Raw genomic sequence first — 18,484 nt, 5'->3', positions numbered from 1 at the left:
AATAGATACTTACCTCCCAGTGAGCTGAGAGAAGGAAAAAAAAATAATAATAATGTTAAAGTTGGTTTGACTTGAAGTCTGTTACAATGACGTGATTTACAAATTCTGGGTCTCCAGGTACCACCCTGGAAGGGGACGCCAGTATTAGCTGCAGCGTAGAGAGGAGCTAGGCAGGCGCACTTGGAAGCACCAGGAATGGGGAGAGGTGGGCGGTGGCGGGCCGGCCAGAAGCCAAGGGAAGGCCCTGGACCCCGCTAAGACCGACGTGAACCCGCCACCCCGCCTTGTCCACGGTCTTCACTCTCTAAGGCCAAGGCCCCCATGGGTCACGCTGTGTGCTATCGGCGCCCCCACCTTTGCCCTCCTCTCCACCCAGCCCGCCCCCCTCTTCCTCCATATGTCAGCTCTTGCCAGCCTCAGGGAGCCCCCACTTCCCGAGCGGCAAAACGGCGCTCCTGAGACCGCGCGGCGCGGGGCACGGAGGTCGCGGCGGCGGGAGCTGCCGGCCCCGGTGCACCAAGAGGCCAGCGAGGCGGCCAGGGCGCGGGGGCAGGCGGGGCACAGAGCCCGAGTGTCCAGCGGAGGGGGCGGCGCCCTCGGCGTCTCCGTGACTGCGCCTCCGCGCCCCGGCTCGCCGCGGCTCCCGGGATGCGCGGAGGCGGCAGCGATGGCCATGATGCCTCCAGCTCGGCATCCGCCGGGGCGGCGGGCGAAGCTGGGGTCTGGGCTGCGAGATGGAGGAGGAGGGGCGGCGCTGCGGCCACCAGGCAGGTGAGAGGCCGCGGGCCCCCGGAGGAGGATGACCCCGCGGGCACCGGGAGGGCCGCCGGGTGAGGGAGCCAGCAGCCGCGTGGGTTCGGGCCCGGCCGCCGCGCACCTGCGCTCCTGGCGAGGCCTGCGGAGAAACCATCTCGCTCCTGCCTTGCGCGTCCCCGGGCCCCGCGGGGCCTGTGGAACCCCTCCTCCACCACCCATACCCTGCCTGAACCCTCCTCACCTCACCGACCCTTTCCAGAATCCTTTACATGCTTCCCTAGACTGGCCTAGGCCCTCCTCCATAACCTTCTCCAGCCCCGGAGCCCCTACCCATCTCAAGTGCCCAATCGGGGTCGCCATGCCCTCCCAGCAGTCTCCTAGTCCAGCCTCATCCTCAGGAGGATGCTCCACAGCCTCCCATCTCCCTCACCAACCGACCCGACCCGACCCCATCAGCCGCTCCGGGCTTCAAAAGTAGTTTAGTGGGGAGAAAGAGCATGGCCTCTGAAACGCAGATAAGTCTGGCTTGAGTTTTAGTGACCTTGGACAAGTCATCTGACTTCCCTGCCGTTTTCCAGATATCTCAATACAAATCCAGTGGGAGTAATAACAGTAGTACAAAACCTTGTTCTCTTGTGAGGGTTAGAGTCTGAAAATGCCTGCCCTGGAGGAATTGAAGGCATTATTTGGTGCGGGGCGGGGGGGTGCGGAGAGTTGGAAGAAACCAGATCATGAGTTGACTTGTAGAAGCTCATGTAAAATGTTTGAATATGTACTAAACTATTAAGATAACACACTAAATTATCAGAGGCTCTTCACACATATCATAATGCGAAATCATTGATGTACATTTTCACTTACTAGTCCTCGCTTACTAGTTACTTGAGGGTCTCTCCTCCTTAGTTGTAATAAGATGCGTATGATATGATTTCATTCCTTTTTATTATGTCCAATATGCCTTCTTCTTAAGACTGATGTTCCAACTTAAAAGTTTTCTGATTTTATTGTTTTTATTGCATCTTCTTCCAGGCCCTGTTTATGCTCCCAGAGATAAAGAGTAGCTTGTATGCTTGCATTGAAAAGAATGTTGGTAACCTCTATTTAATATTTAGGAATAAGTAGCAGATGCATTCATTTACACCCCACCCCAAATAACTGAGTTTTATAATTCTGCCAGCATAGCTTTGTCCCAAATTGTTATCTCAGCCTCCTTTTTCTTAAAGTCTCAAAAGTTAGTACTAAGACATAGGTTTACTTTCCCCTCACTTCCTTATTACTTCAAAAGTTTCTCTGCCAAAACCTTTACTTCTGATATGTCTTCTTCTTTTTCTCTTTTCTCTTCCCTGTCTCTGATTCCTTCCTTTTTTTCCTAATTATCCCAAATCAGAGTGATTTATAATTACCTTATACCAAACAATAATTTTTCAACCTCGCCAAAAAGGTACATGCAAATATATATACAGATATGTACATGGAACTTTGAGTTGGGAAGGAATTGCAATACCTACTTCATAGGATTATAATGAGAATAAAATAAAGTTGATAACCTATATAAAGCTTCTAGTAGAAGTCTCTGGCATACAATAACCACTCAGTGCATTATAGCTGCTGTAACTGTCTTCTGACCTGGGACTCCCTGCCTTGATTGCTATTTTGTTTAGCTTGGTGGTGTGCAGCCTTTAGAGAGTAACTGCTTAGGTTCAAATCCATGCTCTGCCTCTTTAAGATAGGTGCTCTCTCTGCCTCAGTTTCCTCATCTGTAAAACAGAGATAAGTTATACTGTCTGTCTTAGGGTTGTGACGATCTGATAAGTCAATAGTGTGGAGCACTGGGAGCAGTGCCCGGCACATCACAAGCACTTAGTAAAGGGAACATACTAATGATGATACTGCCCCAGAATTCCTGACTCAGAATTCTTTTATCAATCTATTGAAAGAAAGTAAAAGTTGCCCCTCAACTCCTCCAAAACTTTTTTTTCCTTCTGCCTCTTATCTTTGGCTAATGTTGATGCTTCATCATTCTATTTTCCCCTTTCCAAATGTCTCCCAGCCTGGACTCTTCATAACTTCCATCAACCACTTCTTTTTTTTTTTTTTTTTTAATAATTTTCATTTATTTATATATTTATGGCCGTGATGGGTCTTTGTTGCTGCATGGGGTTTTTCTCTAGTTGCAGAGAGCAGAGGTTACTCTCTCGTTGTGGTGCATGGGCTTCTCCCTGTGATGGCTTCGCTGGTGGAGCACGGGCTCTAGAGTGCACAGGCTGCAGGAGCTGCAGCACATGGGCTCAGTAGTTGTGGCTCCCAGGCTCTAGAACGCAGGCTCAACAGTTGGGGCACACAGGCTTAGTTGTTCCGAGGCATGTGGGATTTTCTTGGGCCAGGAATTGAACCCATGTCTTCTGCACTGTCAGGCAGAGTCTTTACCACTGAGCCACCAGGGAAGCCCACCCTGTCCTTTATTATCACTCACTCGATATTTCTCTTAGCATCCTAATTCCAGACTTTATCCTTTTAATATTCCCAAACCAAATTCCTGCTTCCCTCTTCAGAGTCAGGGGAATTTTCTATAAACAGGAGTATCACCTTTCTGCTTCTACAAATTGGATTTTCTTTTCTACTTCCTTTTTCATTGGTTAACCCCAGTCTTCCAATTAACAAAAACTTAACAGTAAAAGTTTTTTTTTCTTTCACTACACAGGTATTATAAAGTGTTCAGAAACAGGCACACAGTCTTTAAGTGAAAACAATAAGCTGTCCATTATTATTATTATTTAATTCTAATCATCAGGAAACTAAAGATCAGGACTAGTTCTTCTCTCCCATAGAACTCTTACAAGGGAAGTACAGAAAAGTTGGTCCTACTTCCCAGTGGAGAAATACATGATATTTTCATGATCTGTACTTTTTGACCATTGAGAATATAGAAGAGGTTATCTTCTTCCTTCATGAAGGACACCAGTTAGTTTTCTGGATCTCCCCAGGACTGAAATGTGTCTGAGGCTGGCACAGGTGTACCTACTGCTGAATGCTGGGAGACTTCTGTATTGGGTGGTCCCCAGTAATCCCTCACTGATTTGGCCCCTTCCTCTGCACCCCATGATTCAGCAACTAAACGATTTACCCCTGGCTTCGCTGGAGGCCCTGGGACTCAGCTTGAGCTGGTGGTTAAATATTCTGAACATCACCCATGGACCTCCCCAGTACCATTGGTTATTCTTAAAATGATGAATTAAAGCACATTCTTTTTTGTTGCCAAGTTCTTTGGATGTACCACTGGAAGCATCTTTGGGAGAAGGGTGGACATCAGGCCAATGGGGCTTTGCGATTTTGAACAACAAAAGACTGTGTGAAGGTATTTTAAATCTCATTGCAAGATGGGAAGAGAAAGTTAAAAGACCAAAATGAAAAATAAATTATGCTTTAGAAGTAGATGCTAAAAAAAAAGAAGTAGATGCCGTGTCGTGCTCATCTATGCACCCAGAGTACCTGATGGAAAGCTGGCAGAGAGTACACACGTAGATATAAACTGGATGAATGCATGTACTGGGTGAATGTATGCATCCTGCTTCATCATGAGGATATTCCTGCTGGGATCATGATAACTCACATTTATATAGAGTTTACAGAGCAAACTGGTAAAAATCTCAAATATAATTCTGACATCATTCATTACTTCCATTTATATAGTCCTACACAAAGTTCTTTTCCAGAGGAGAATATGGAGTTGGCCAAGAAATCACAAGCAGGGAGAAAATATAAATAATGGAAAATAAAAGATTCTTCCTAGAGAAATAAATTGGATTTGTTAGTGATGTGTGGAAGTTTTGTAAAAGGCCACAGTATGCTTCAGTGGTACCCTCTTGTTTATGGGTTTCTCCGGTGGCTCGGACGGTAAAGAATCTGCCTGTAGTACAGGAGACCTGGGTTCAATCCCTGGGTTGGGAAGATCCCCTGGAGAAGGGCATGGCAACCCACTCCAGTATTCTTGCCTGGAGAATTCCATGAACAGAGGAGCCTGGCAGGCTACAGTCCATGGGCAAAGCACAGAGTCGGACATGACTGAGTGACTTTCACTCTTGCTTATATGTCAAGCACATGCTGTTTCTTGCCTCAGTCCTGCTGTGAAGATCTGCTCCCTTCTCCCAGCCTGTCTGTCCCCCACTCCATACCCCTCACCTTTCACCCACCTAGCCCCTCCTCATGAAGACCCCCTTATCCTCTCTCAGCCTCCTCCCTGGCCTGGATCAATCCCCCCTTCTCTTCTCTCCACACTTCACTGCCATCAACTGATTTGCCACATTTGGTTGTAATTACATAGATTGATCTGCTCCAACTAGACTGTGATCTCTTTGGTAGAGAGGTTATATTCTTGGTGTCCAATGTCTGGTATCAGAATTTCTGAAGGTAACGTCTGCACACTCACCCTTTAATTACAATCTCAAGGGGGCGAGGCCTCAGTATCTTGTTTTCTCTTTTTTAACCTGCTCTCCAGCTGATGCTTAAACTAGTTTGAAAACCCCTGTGTCCTAAAACCTAAACATAGCTGGATAAATATATTTCAAGGTACCTATGTCTTTTCTGTGTGGGGCTTTGGGAGGAGAAATGCTTTCTGGGCACTGGGTCAGAGCTGAAAAAGCCTAGTGCTTTTGTAAAAGATCATGAGATCGCTCTGCTGTCTCCATTCATTCCTTTCTGTTTCTGGGGATGCATTTTCGTGCGCAGGCTTTTCTGCCTTGGGCCCCTTTTGTCAGTCGTCGCTCGTCTGTGAGTTGAGGCCCTGACTGCCTTCCCACAGAAGGAAGAGTCGTCTCTGAAGATGAACTCAACAGGCCACCTTCAGGATGTGCCCAACACCACCCTGCTCCACGTGCCTCACGCCCAGGGAGGAAACAGTACCAGTATCCAGGAGGGTCTCCAGGAACCCGTCCACACGGCCACCTTGGTCACCTGTACCTTTCTGCTCGCAGTCATCTTCTGCCTGGGCTCTTATGGCAACTTCATTGTCTTCTTGTCCTTCTTCGATCCGGCCTTCAGGAAATTCAGAACCAACTTTGATTTCATGATCCTGAACCTGTCCTTCTGTGACCTCTTCATTTGTGGCGTGACAGCCCCCATGTTCACTTTCGTGTTGTTCTTCAGCTCAGCCAGTGGCATACCGGACACTTTCTGCTTCACCTTCCACCTCACCAGCTCGGGCTTCATCATCATGTCCCTCAAGACAGTAGCGGTGATTGCCCTGCACCGGCTCCGCATGGTGTTGGGGAAGCAGCCCAACCGCACGGCCTCCTTCCCCTGCACCTTGCTCCTCACTCTGCTCCTCTGGACCACCAGTTTCACCCTCGCCACCTTGGCCACCCTGAAAACCAGCAAGTCGCACCTCTGCCTTCCCATGTCCAGTCTGATCGCCGGAGAAGGGAAAGCCATCCTGTCTCTCTACGTGGTCGACTTCACCTTTTGTGTGGCGGTGGTCTTCGTGTCCTACGTTATGATCGCTCAGACACTTCGGAAGAATGCTCAAGTCAGAAAGTGCCCCGCTGTGATCACTGTTGACGCTTCCAGACCACAGCCTTTCATGGGGGCCCCTGTGAAGGGAGGTGGCGAGCCTATCCAGTGTACCATGCCGGCTCTGTACAGGAACCAGAATTACAACAAACTGCAGCACGTTCAGACCCACGGATACACCAAGAGTCCCAACCAGCTGCCAACCCCTGCGGCCAGCCGGCTGCAGCTGGTATCGGCTGTCAATCTGTCCACGGCTAAGGACTCCAGGGCAGTGGTCACCTGTGTGATCATTGTGCTCTCGGTCCTGGTGTGCTGTCTTCCGCTGGGGATTTCCTTGGTGCAGGTGGTTCTGTCCAGCAATGGAAGCTTCATCCTTTACCAGTTTGAACTGTTGGGGTTTACCCTTATATTTCTCAAGTCAGGATTAAACCCTTTTATATATTCTCGGAACAGTGCAGGGCTGAGAAGGAAAGTGCTGTGGTGCCTCCAGTACATCGGCCTGGGTTTTTTCTGCTGCAAACAGAAGACCCGACTTCGTGCCATGGGAAAAGGGAACCTCGAAGTCAACAGAAACAAATCCTCCCATCATGAAACGAATTCTGCCTACATGTTGTCTCCAAAGCCCCAGAAGAAATTTGTGGACCAGGCCTGTGGCCCAAGTCACTCAAAGGAAAGTGTGGTCAGTCCTAAGATGTCTGCTGGACATCAACACTATGGTCAGAGCAGCTCTACCCCCATCAACACTCGAATTGAGCCGTACTACAGTATCTACAACAGCAGCCCATCCCAGGAGGAGAGCATCCCACATAACTTACAGCCAGTAAACTCCTTTGGGTTTGCCAATTCGTATATTGCCATGCATTATCACACCACTAATGATTTAATGCAAGAATATGACAGCACATCAGCCAAGCAGATTCCAGTCCCCTCTGTTTAGAGTCGTGGAGGCTAGCGAATCTTATATAAACTGTTTTGGTTTCTGATACTAATTGATTTTTTAAAAATTTTGGGAGACCAGAGGTACATCAAAACTTAAAGACCTAGACAGTTGACACTTAGGACTATCTTTTGTCTGAAGTATTGGCATCTCTTGGTTTGCTTTGCAGTTTCTTGACATTTTAAGAGTTGATGAAAAAGTTTATTATTTTACACCTGACCTGTACTCCAATCTTTTGTACTAAATTTTTAAATAGATGCCAGGGAATGGTTTTGCTACTGTATTAAAGTAGGGAAGGAACTGATTATGATCATTTGAGCCAATGTTATGATTCTTTGAAGTATGAGCTGGATTTTTTAAAGACTATGAAGGTATCATCTTTACTGAGGTATTATTTTTATTAACTGGATTATAAATTTTAATCCTTTGAAGCGTTCAAATGGGGTCAATATTTTTCTTTTTTGGTAGCAGGCTTATTGGAATAAATAATACATTGTTAAATCAGAAATGTATTATTTTTAGCTATATTTACCAAAAATGCACAAGCATTAGTTACTTTCTTTTCATAAGACAGTCATCTAAGAATAAAGTACTATGATTATTACCATTTCTAATTATAGATATTATTCTTTTGTGTCAGCTGAGTAGCTGTATAGTTCTTTCAAAAAGAAATCCGTTTTTTCTTGCTAAAAATGAATTATTCTATTTCAGAATGATCTTACCCAAGAAACTTAGTGAAGAGGACTGCATCTATAGTAGAGTGATGCTCTTCCTGGGAGAGTAGGCGCTAACTGTGGTCATCTCATTAGGGTGCTGTTCTGTTATGTGGGAAGTGGGCTAGACTGTTGTATGTGTTAGACAATCTTTAATTATTGTCTAAGAAGGTGTAAGGATGAAATGGGGGTGTTTCAACTTATGCTTTCCTTCTGTGTGAGGATGGTTTGTTCACAACCTGACAAAGAGTATCTAAATAACTATTTAGAAAAAAATTTTTTGATCTTTGTTTGTATATTACCATGGTAGAAAAATTCTTAAGATGATCTGTTTTCAAACTAATTGTGTTACTTCTCTCCCGTGAATCTTAAACTGGAAATGGGCAGTAAGGGGAAATAGATTAAGTATTTCTACACTTAAAACTAATTTTATTATATACTCAGTGATGCCTAGCATAACAACTGTAAACTTATTTTTTTAATGTAAAAATGTTTTCATGATGTAGTTGATTTTTGAACTCAGTACGATTTTGGAACTATAGCTTCTAGAAAAGATGAGCATCAAGATACAAAACCTATCTTTATAAATTGCTATATTCAAGAACTGTTACTACAGATTGGAAGGCACTTTGTCCCTTTGGATGAAAGGTGTTCAGGTTATAGCATCCTCTCCCATGCTGTTCCTAAAATCAGAGATTATGAGAGGCATGGAGAAGATAGTTAATACTCAATTAGAACTCTCCTCAGTCTCGTCTAATAATTCTGACCTTCCAGTATCAACCAGTCATTTCTATTTCCAAGGTTTAAGTATGAGATATGGATTTTATTTTGTTTTTAAATTCAATTTTTAGGACTCTCTCCTTCCCTTCCCTCTCTCCCTTCTATCCTTTATTTTTACTATTACATTTTATAACAGAAGAAAAAATATCCACTTTCACTTTTTTTTTTTGGTAATTGAATGCTATTTTTGGAAGTCACTATGACCTATTTCAACTGTGCTTTTATATTTTTAATACAACTCTGTTTTCATTTGTTAATATTACCATGAAATAGGTTGGTATATAACCTCTTTTTAACAAAGAATTAGGAAATCTAATATCCTCTCCCAAGATCATTTGAAGAATGGTGGCAAATTAGGAATTAAACATTTATCTAAATTCAGAACCTGGTATTTATTTCAGTAAGCCTAACAGCTTTTAAGTAATAACATTAATCAAGAAGCTATTTCATACTTTTTAAGGTATGAATCTCTTTTTGGCCAAGCATTTCAAATGTGACTCAATAAAAGATATTTTTAAAAATTTTCTATTGTACTTGTAAAACTAAAAATTACAGGTTTCCTTTGTGACTTTTGAGTTTGAGATGATTTTGACCCATGTTTGGCAGGTAAAAATCATAGCATAAAGAAAATTAAGCATGTGCATATGAGGTTTCAGTCTCTTTATGCTCATCAAGAAATTATGGATTTAACTTGCATGAAGTACATAGTGGGCTAGATTCTTTATATCTCTGTATCTATGTCTATATGTAGGTATATGTAGATATGGATATAGAGGTAGGAATATGTAACTTGTCTCTTCATAAGTTATATATGTCTAGCCATATCTATATCTACCTGGAGATAAAGATATAAATAGGCATATATAACTTCTCCATAAGGGCTAAAATGAAAACTTTTATACAAGTAATGAGAACTCACTTATATGACTAATTAAGCAGGGCATATTAATTAGTTCTCTTAATGCTTTATTGTGATGCAAAGTATGTGATTCAAACATTTTATAATTGTTCTGATGTTAACCATTAAGCCAGATTTGTATTACTGATGCTTTTAATGTTCTTTTAAACTGATGTTTGGAAAATAAAAATAATGAAAATCCTGACATTTCTGAAAATCAGACTGCAATACTTTTATGTTCCTGTCCAATCACTTAAAAACCATCAGAGAATAGCTGTGTTGAAACTCCGAGAAAGTTCTTTTCCTTAAAAGACAAAATAGCTTGTTTGACCACATTTTGTAGCATGCATTTATACTTAGAATAACTGGGAATAATTAGCTCCAAAGGTTAATTATTTACTAAACTAGGTTTATCACCTAGAGGGAAAAGTTCTGACTAAACATTTCAAACACTTCTCTGAAATGACATGAATCTGGTAAAAGATATAGAATTCTGGATATTTCAGTTTATCAATCAGGGTTTGATTTTAAGAATCAGGAAACATTAGTTTAAGAAGAAAAGGACTGAATATAGGAAGTCAGATGTCTTCTCAGTCATTAGAAGGTCAAGGCTCTTTGACAATGGGTCTTCAGGAAAATTCCAAATAAATGCTACCAATAGCCAGCAGAGCTGCTCCTTCTGCTATAGCCAGGAAGGGAGGGATTCAGGAGATTTCCTTGGACCTTGGACTTCAAGGACACTGGCTGCTACACTGCCACTACCTTTACAGCCAATCTCGCTGACACCTCCAAAGCAAATGCTGAACGTCAAAGCAGTGCTCAGAAAAAAATTGGCACCGGGCCTTTAGTTGGCAGAACCCAACTTGCCTTTAAAACCTGAGGTTCCGAGAACCTGGAAAGTGTGGTTACACTAAAAAAGGTAAACTGAAAGGAGGTTCAGGAAAGATCATGAGTTCCAATCCACTCCATCCTCAAGGGTCCATCTTTTTGGTGCTCAACATTTATAGCCACTCCTTTAGCTGTACGTCCAAAGAACACCAGCAAGAACAGCGCCACTCACAACTGCTCTCATTTAAACAAAAGCATGCTTCTCTCCTCCACAGGAAAGATGCAAAGTCCAAACAACTACCCTCATTCTTGCAATGAACTTTTCTAGTTCAGTCAAAAATCTCAACTTTATATTCTGTAACATAAGGATGAGACTGTAAAGTTTACCACTGAATGGTCAGGCCACTCAAGAGGGCTGCTGTCTTGCTGCTTGTACATCCTGTGCCTGCCCTACCAGCACCCTGTGTACATGGCTAACCTTCCTACAGTAGGCTTGCTCCAGGCCCCAGCTGGTGATTGTTTCTGTGAAAGAGGCAGTGAGTGGTGTGCCTGTCCACTAGTTTCCCTGGTAACTAATGAGCCCACCTGATGTCAATTCCCCCATCACTGGTCATCTCCCTGCGCTCTGGCGTAGACTGCTGTCTTGTCCTGCCTGCTCACCGCTGCCCATGGTGGGGTGTCACTCCAGGACCTTGCTTCAGTCCCCATGATCCATTAAACCATTTAATACTGACCAGGGTTCTTGGCCTTCCCTAGTCAACACAAATTGATAAGAGGCCTGTCACAGTAGTGGGGAGAGAAAATAAGTAACAGTTCCCTTGTTCACTCCCAGAGGTGAGGAGAGCTGGTTTCTTATATGGGGTGAGGGTAGGGGTAGTCCAGAGGTCAGGCCATAGCGGTGGCTTAGGTGTTTTGCTCACCTCTTTATTGGTGTTGAGTCCAGGGGGCATGCACAGTACCTTGCTTTTTGTCCCGATACACCCTGGTTGTTTTGTTTTCTTTTTTTGCTAAGTCATGTCCGACTCTGTGACCCCCACAGATTGTAGCCTACCAGGCTCCTCTGTCCGTGGGGACTGAAACCTTGTTTTTACTCCCAGCTCTCCAGAAGCAGCAGTTGGGTTTTTTTTTTGGACTTTTTGTATTTTTGTCCAGAATTTGCCTGAATTGTGCATGCACGCAGTTACGTTTAGTCCCTTACAGTTTCTTTGTATTATATTGTTCGAGGAGACGTTTGTCCAGGTGCAAACATTGCAGCAAAGGTCCCAGGTCCCGGCCTGTCACACACTGAGTCTCTGCTGCTGACTCTTGGCTCTTCAGCCTTGAAGCTGGGCAAGCACAGGCCTTATAGGCCTGTAGGGTCCAGCTCCCAAACCAACAAACACATATAGAAAGCAGCAGGAAAAATGGGGTTAAGAACAGGAATTTGGTGGAAATGTATCATAAGGAAGAAGACATGGGAGCTAATATAGGCCTGCCTTGCTTCTTTCTTTCTTTATTTTTGGCCGTGTTGGGTCTTAAGTGCAGAGTGTGGCTCTTCATTGCAGTGCATGGGCTTCTCTCTAGTTGTGATGTGCAGGCTTAGTTGCCACACAGCATGTGGGGTCTTAGTTCCCTGATCAGGGATCAGCCCACATCTCCTAGATTGGAAGATAGATTCTTAACCACTGGATCACCAGGGAAGTCCCAGGCCTTACTAGCTTTTGATCAGGAAGTCGTAACTTCTTCCACCATTCCCTACTTCTTATCCCTTCCTCTGAGAAAATAAATAACTTTTATAAAATAGTGGAGGGAAGGAAATACTAAGAAAACAAAACTTAAGGAACATAAAGCAGGATTACAGAAATAAGACAGCAAAAAAATGTAAATGCCTTATGTTGCTTACAAAAGACAAAGGTCCTTGAATTATAAATGATATGCAGGGAGTTCCCTGACAGTCCAGTGGCTCAGATGGTAAAGCATCTGCCTACAATGTGGGAGACCCGGGTTCAAACCCTGGGTCAGGAAGGCCTCCTGGAGAAGAAATGGCAACCCACTCCAGTATTCTTGCCTGGAAAATCTCATGGAGGGAGGAGCCTGGTAGGCTACAGTCCATGGGGTCTCAGAGTCAGACACGAGCGACTTCACTTTCTCTTTCCCTGGCAGTCCAGTGGTTGGGACTCTGCACTTGCATTGCTAAGGGCCTGGATTCAATCCAGTTCGGGGAACTACAATTCCCACAAGTCGCATGGCACAGTCATAAGAAAAAGTAAGATATGCAAAATATGTTGCTTGGAATAGATAAACGTAAGATAAACTGATGTAAAAATTAAAAGGAAAAGTAGATCATGCTTTGATGAACAAAAAGAAGGGCATTACAACATTAATAGCAGAGAAGAACTGAAAGCAAACCCATATTAAAGAAGAGAATTAATATTGATAAAGAGAACATCCAAATAGTAAAGTAATACCAGTATTCATTCATTCAGTGGATATTTAATGAATACTCTGTGCCAGGAACTTGAGATACACTGGTGAAGTTTTTGTTCTCCAGACAGTTACATTATGCTGAGGAAGATAAACAGGTTCAGTTCAGTTCAGTTGCTCAGTCGTGTCCAACTCTTTGCAGCCCTATGAACCGCAGCAAGCCAGGCCTCCCTGCCCATCACCAACTCCTGGAGTTTACCGAAACTCATGTCCATTGAAGCGGTGATGCCATCCTGCCATCTCATCCTCTGTCATCCTCTTCTCCTCCTGCCCTCAATCTTTCCCATCATCAGGGTCTTTTCAAATGAGTCAGGTCTTCACACCAGGTGGCCAAAGTATTGGAGTTTCAGCTTCAACATCAGTCCTTCCAATGAACACTCAGGACTGATTTTAGGATGGACTGGTTGAATCTTCTTGCAGTCCAAGGGACTCTCAAGAGTCTTCTCCAACACCACAGTTCAAAAGCATCAATTCTTTAGTGCTCAGCTTTCTTTACAGTCCAACTCTCACACCCATACATGACTACAGGAAAAACCATAGTCTTGACTAGACGGATCTTTGTTGACAAAGTAATGTCTCTGCTTTTTAATATGCTGTCTAGGTTGGTCATAACTTTCCTTCCCAGGAGTAAGTGTCTTTTAATTTCACGGCTGCAGTCACCATCTGCAGTGGTTTTGGAGCCCAAAAAATAAAGTCAGCCATTGTTTCCACTGTTTCCCCATCTATTTGCCATGGAGTGATGGGACTGGTTGCCATGATCTTAGTTTTCTGAATGTTGAGCTTTAAGCCAGATGCTCTACTCTCCTGTTTCACTTTCATCAAGAGGCTCTTTAGTTCTTCTTCACTTTCTACATGTTTGAGGTCATTGATATTTCTCCTGGCAATCTTTATTCCAGCTTGTGCTTCATCCAATCCAGTGTTTCTCATGATGTACTCTGCATATAAGTTAAATAAGCCGGGTGACAATATACACCCTTGACCTACTCCTTTTTCTATTTGGAACCAGTCTATTGTTCCATGTCCAGTTCTAACAGTTGCTTCCTGACCTGCATACAGGTTTCTCAAGAGGCAGGTCAGGTGGTCTGGTATTCCCATCTCTTTCAGAATTTTCCACAGTTTATTGTGATCCACACAGTCAAAGGCTTTGGCAGAGTCAATAAAGCATAAACAGATTAACCAATAAGTATGTAATTTTTATATAGTGCTATGTTCTATGAAGAAAAACAAAATAGTTAAGACAGAGAAAGTGTCAGGGATGTTATTTTTATGCAGGGAAGTTAGAAACTATTTGGGACAATAATAGAATTGACTATAGTGTTATTTTCATTATCATTTATTTCTAATTTCCATTATTATATTGATTTTAAGCTACATTAAATTGATTTTAAGATGCATCTTCAATTTAATAACAGCTTTTGGAGAATAAAGAAACATTATTCAATTACAAGATAGATCTGAATTTCCATTATTATATTTCTTTGTGTCCACAAATTATTTAGAAGTGATTCTCTTGGTTTCCAAATGTTATATTTCAATTACTGATTTTTAACTTGATGACACCATGGCAAGTGAGATCTATACAATTCCAGCCCTTGAAAATTACTTGAAATTTGCTTTATGTTCCCGTATATATGGACAGTGTGTTTAAATGCTCTGAGTATACTTGAAAAGTATGTGTATTTTGAAATTGTTGAGTAAAATGTTTTCTAGAGGTTCATTAGTTCAAGTCTATTGGTTCTGTAGTTCATATTCATATTTTGTTTGCTTGATCCAAAGAGAGAGGGCAACAAAAGTGCTTATGCACAGAAGGTAGACTACTAGTATGTGGTTGGTGTGCATGGGGACCATGCAGAATAGTTTAGAAAGGGGAGAGAGAACTGGTTACTTGCTGGGTTGTTACAGTGGAGGTCAGTGAGGGGAGTTGCTATGGGAGTGTTATTTTAAAAATTCAGGAAATAAGATTGTAGGTATTACTCAAAATTCACTTCTGAACCTTATTACTATGTAAGCATGCATTTGTATAAAGTTATAATCAGAATGTATATCTTTTTTTTTTTCAGAATGTATATCTTATCTTCTGTTTTTTCCTGTTGAAGTGATCACATTATCAAACTTTTGAAGAGCAGATTCATTGTTGAATACTGTTGAAATTACTCCCAAACCTATATCTGTTCAAGGAAAGTAAGGTGGAGGAAAATTGCCTTCAGGCAACCTAGCAAATAAGAAAGAGAGTTGGGAATTGAATATTTCCTTATAGACTGCTCTTATAGAACTTTTTTTAGGCATCAAAACTGTGTTGGCAACAAGGAGTGTATGTCTTGGTGGAAGGTTTAAATTTAGAAACCCCAGGTGGGGCTAATAGTAAAGAATCCACCTGTCAATGCAGGAGATGTAAGAGACATGGGTTTGATCCTTGAGCTGGGAAGATCCCCTGGAGGAGGAAATGGCACCCCACTCCTGTATTCTTGCTGGGAGAATCCCATGGACAGAGGAGCCTGATGGGCTGTAGACTATTGGGTCACAAAGAGTCAGATATGACCAGAGTCTGAGCATGAGCACTTCTTGATCTAAGAGTTATTCTACACAAAAGAATTTGTCTCCTGTTTTAGTAACATTGTTAACCTCATCTGATTCACCACCCACTGTCCACTTTCTCACTATAGCCCTGCTTCTTAAGTGATAAAAAGTGCTCCACTGTACCACCAATATGCATTCTACAAGTTATGATTGTGAAAATGCACAAGAGCAGGTAATAACAATAGCCACTGGGCTTACAGGATAGTGTGTTACTGTTACTGCGTTAGCCGCTCTGTCATGTCCAACTCTTTGTGACCCCATGGACTATAGCCTGCTAGGCTCCTCTATCCGTGGGATTCTCCAGGCAAGAATACTAGAGTGCATAGCCATTTCCTTCTGTGAGGGATCTTCCTAACCGAGGAGATTGACCAATTTCAGAGGTTACAATGTGAAAAAATGCTTATCTTAGAACTGGTAATATAGAACATTCAGTATGAGCTAAGGAAAAACACAGAATTATGGTCCTCATAAATAATTTTAAGGATCTTTCTTTGACACTAAGATTTTGCATAGTTCCTTGGGCAGCCACTCTTTACATCCAAAAGCAATGCCTTCATAAGATTGCAGATAGGAATTCTTTTCTAAAATGAGAACGGGCGGTAATGAAAGGGCAGTGGTCTTTAAAAGAAAAAGCAAAATGAGGTCATAAATAGCCTTCTCAAACAGCTCAGTTGTAGGGGCCTGAAAATGAGCATCTCCTAACTGGTTCCCTTTGTCCTGCTCCAGATACTTGCACCCCAGTTTGAAGATCTCTCCCCTAGGCCACCAAGCACTTCAGGGTGGCAGCAGGTTCAGATTCCCACCAGATTTAACTTTGGACTGTGGCTCATCCTTGAGTAATTCTCCATAACTCAGCCAAGCCAGGTTGTGGAGTCTCCCCTTTCAAGGTCATCTTCTTCATTCTGTTTATTGCCAATAATTCATGGAGACTACAGTGGGACATTTTGATTCTCAGAGGTATGTTTTTTCTCCCGTTTTCACTTAAAGCAGTTGTTGTTTTTCTTCTCCATTAATGAAAGAGGTCTGTGGTCTCATAAGAAAGATTTATTCTCACTGCCTTCCTACTGGAGTTCAAGAGGAAAGACCAAGAGTCAGTGAAGACTGTTTACAATAGCTAGGACATGGATGCAACCTAGATGTCCACTGGCAGATGAAAAATATATTCAATGGAATATTACTCAGCCATCAAAAGAATGAGTTTGAGTCAGTTCTAGTGAGGTGGATGAATCTACAGCCTATTATACAGAGTGAAGTAAGTCAGAAAGAGAAAAACAAATATCATCTATTAACGTGTATATATGGAATCTAGAAAAATGGAATTGATGAACCTATTTGCAGGGAAGGAATGGAGACTCCAATATAGAGAATGGACTTGTGAACACAGTAGGGGAAAGAGAACGAGATGAATGGAGAAAGTAGCACCGACATATATACACTACCATGTATAAAAGAGATAGCTGGTGAGAAGTTGCTATATAACACAGAGAGCCCAGCCTGGCTCTCTGATGACCTAGAGGGGTGGGTTGCGGGGAGGGGAGGGAGGCTCAAGAGGGAGGTGATATGTGTATAATTATGACTTATTTGCATTGTTGTATGGCAGAAACCAACACAACATTGCTAAGCAATTTTCCTCCATTAAAAAAAAAAATCAGTGAAGACATCAGGTCTGTGGAATGGTGAGAGGAGAGGCAGGCAGGTGGTTAGGTAAAATGCTTACCTCCTCCAGGGATCCAGGCTCTAGAGAGGGCAGGCCTAGACTGAGTTTACAACCATGGGCAAAGCAGCCAAACTCCACCACGGGGAGGACTCCGCCTTGACAGGTGACTGGGGAATGTGCTTCAGTGTGCACGAGTCAGCAGCATTGGCCCAAGGGTCTTATTGAAGTGAGGGCTTGAAGCCAGATGCGGTAATTCTTGAGGGGATGAAGGAAACTAGTTCCTTACTTCCTCACCAATCCCTAAATATGGATTTGTTGATTGAGAAGCAGGTGCTGGCAGTGATTGTGATATTCAGTGCTTCAATACCACTTAAACACTAACAACAATCATTTTATCTCTCTAATCCTAACCTCTCCCTGAGCTCCATGCTGGTCTATCGAGCTGCCTATTCAACAATTCCACTTGGATGTCTAATAGATGCCTCAGATTTTATTTTATTAAATTAGATTATTTTTTCTTTTTTTCCTGTGCTGGGTCCTTGTTACAGCGTGGGGGCTCAAGCTGTCATGGTGCATAGGCTTAGTTGCCCCACAGCATGTGGGATCTTAATTCCCCAATCAGGGATCGAATACATGTCCCCTGCATTGGAAGGAAGACTCTTAACCACTGGACCATAAGGGAAATCTCAAATCTCAAATTTTAATGTGTACAAAGCTGAATTCGTGATTAGAACCCACTTCCCACTAAATTTGTGCCTCCTGCTGTTTTATCAGCTCAGTAAACAGCACAGAAATGACCAGTGCATAGCTTTGTCGGAGCCCTTGACTCTTCTTTTTCTTGCGTGCCATGTCGAATTGATAGAGCAATCCTGAATTATTGTGAAAATACACTCTGAATCCAACTATTTCTTAGCTCCTTCCTCCCCATAATGCAGCCACGGCAAGGGCTTCGGGTGATATACTGGAGCCACACAGGCTTCCTGGCTCTTTCTCACATGCTTCTACTTTGTTTCCATGTCAGGGAATTAATTTGCCCAAGAATACTTCAGTCTGGAATGGTCTTCCCCCAGGGCCTTTCCTCGTTTCCACATTCAACATAGCTCACCACCCCAACACTATATGTCCCTCTGCTATATTTTATTTTCTCCATGATTCTTATTCCCCAACATTATGTTACTGTATTAGTCTGCTCGGACTTCAATAACCAAACCACAGACTAAGTGGCTTAAATAACAGAAATTAATTTTCTCAAAATTCAGGAGGCTAGAATTCCAAGGTCAAGGTGCCATCAGGATTGGTTTCTTGTGACGTCTCTTTTCCTGGCTTGTGGAAGGCTGTCTTCTCAGCATGTCCTCACATGGCCTGTTCAC

At 42.9% G+C, this 18,484-nt stretch overlaps 1 protein-coding gene across 4 annotated transcripts; it reads left to right on the top strand.

Annotated features, from left to right (window-relative positions):
- The first annotated feature begins 237 nt into the window (after positions 1–237).
- GPR75 (G protein-coupled receptor 75) lies at positions 238–9,806 on the top strand. 4 transcript variants are annotated; one of them, XM_070798650.1, is made up of 2 exons: positions 238–771; positions 5,555–9,806. In XM_070798650.1, the coding sequence occupies exons 1-2, from the start codon at positions 649–651 to the stop codon at positions 7,196–7,198; spliced, it is 1,767 nt and encodes a 588-aa protein (XP_070654751.1). In that variant the 5' UTR covers positions 238–648; the 3' UTR covers positions 7,199–9,806. The 4 variants fall into 4 exon arrangements, with proteins under 4 accessions (XP_070654751.1, XP_019825689.2, XP_070654754.1 ...); XM_019970130.2 differs by having other exon boundaries at positions 643–771; positions 5,482–9,806; XM_070798653.1 differs by lacking the exon at positions 238–771 and adding an exon at positions 3,997–4,111.
- Positions 9,807–18,484: the final 8,678 nt, after the last annotated feature.

Source organism: Bos indicus, chromosome 11, assembly GCF_029378745.1.
Source record: "Bos indicus isolate NIAB-ARS_2022 breed Sahiwal x Tharparkar chromosome 11, NIAB-ARS_B.indTharparkar_mat_pri_1.0, whole genome shotgun sequence".
Lineage (NCBI taxonomy): Eukaryota > Metazoa > Chordata > Mammalia > Artiodactyla > Bovidae > Bos > Bos indicus.
This window is presented reverse-complemented; position numbering and strand designations above follow the sequence as displayed.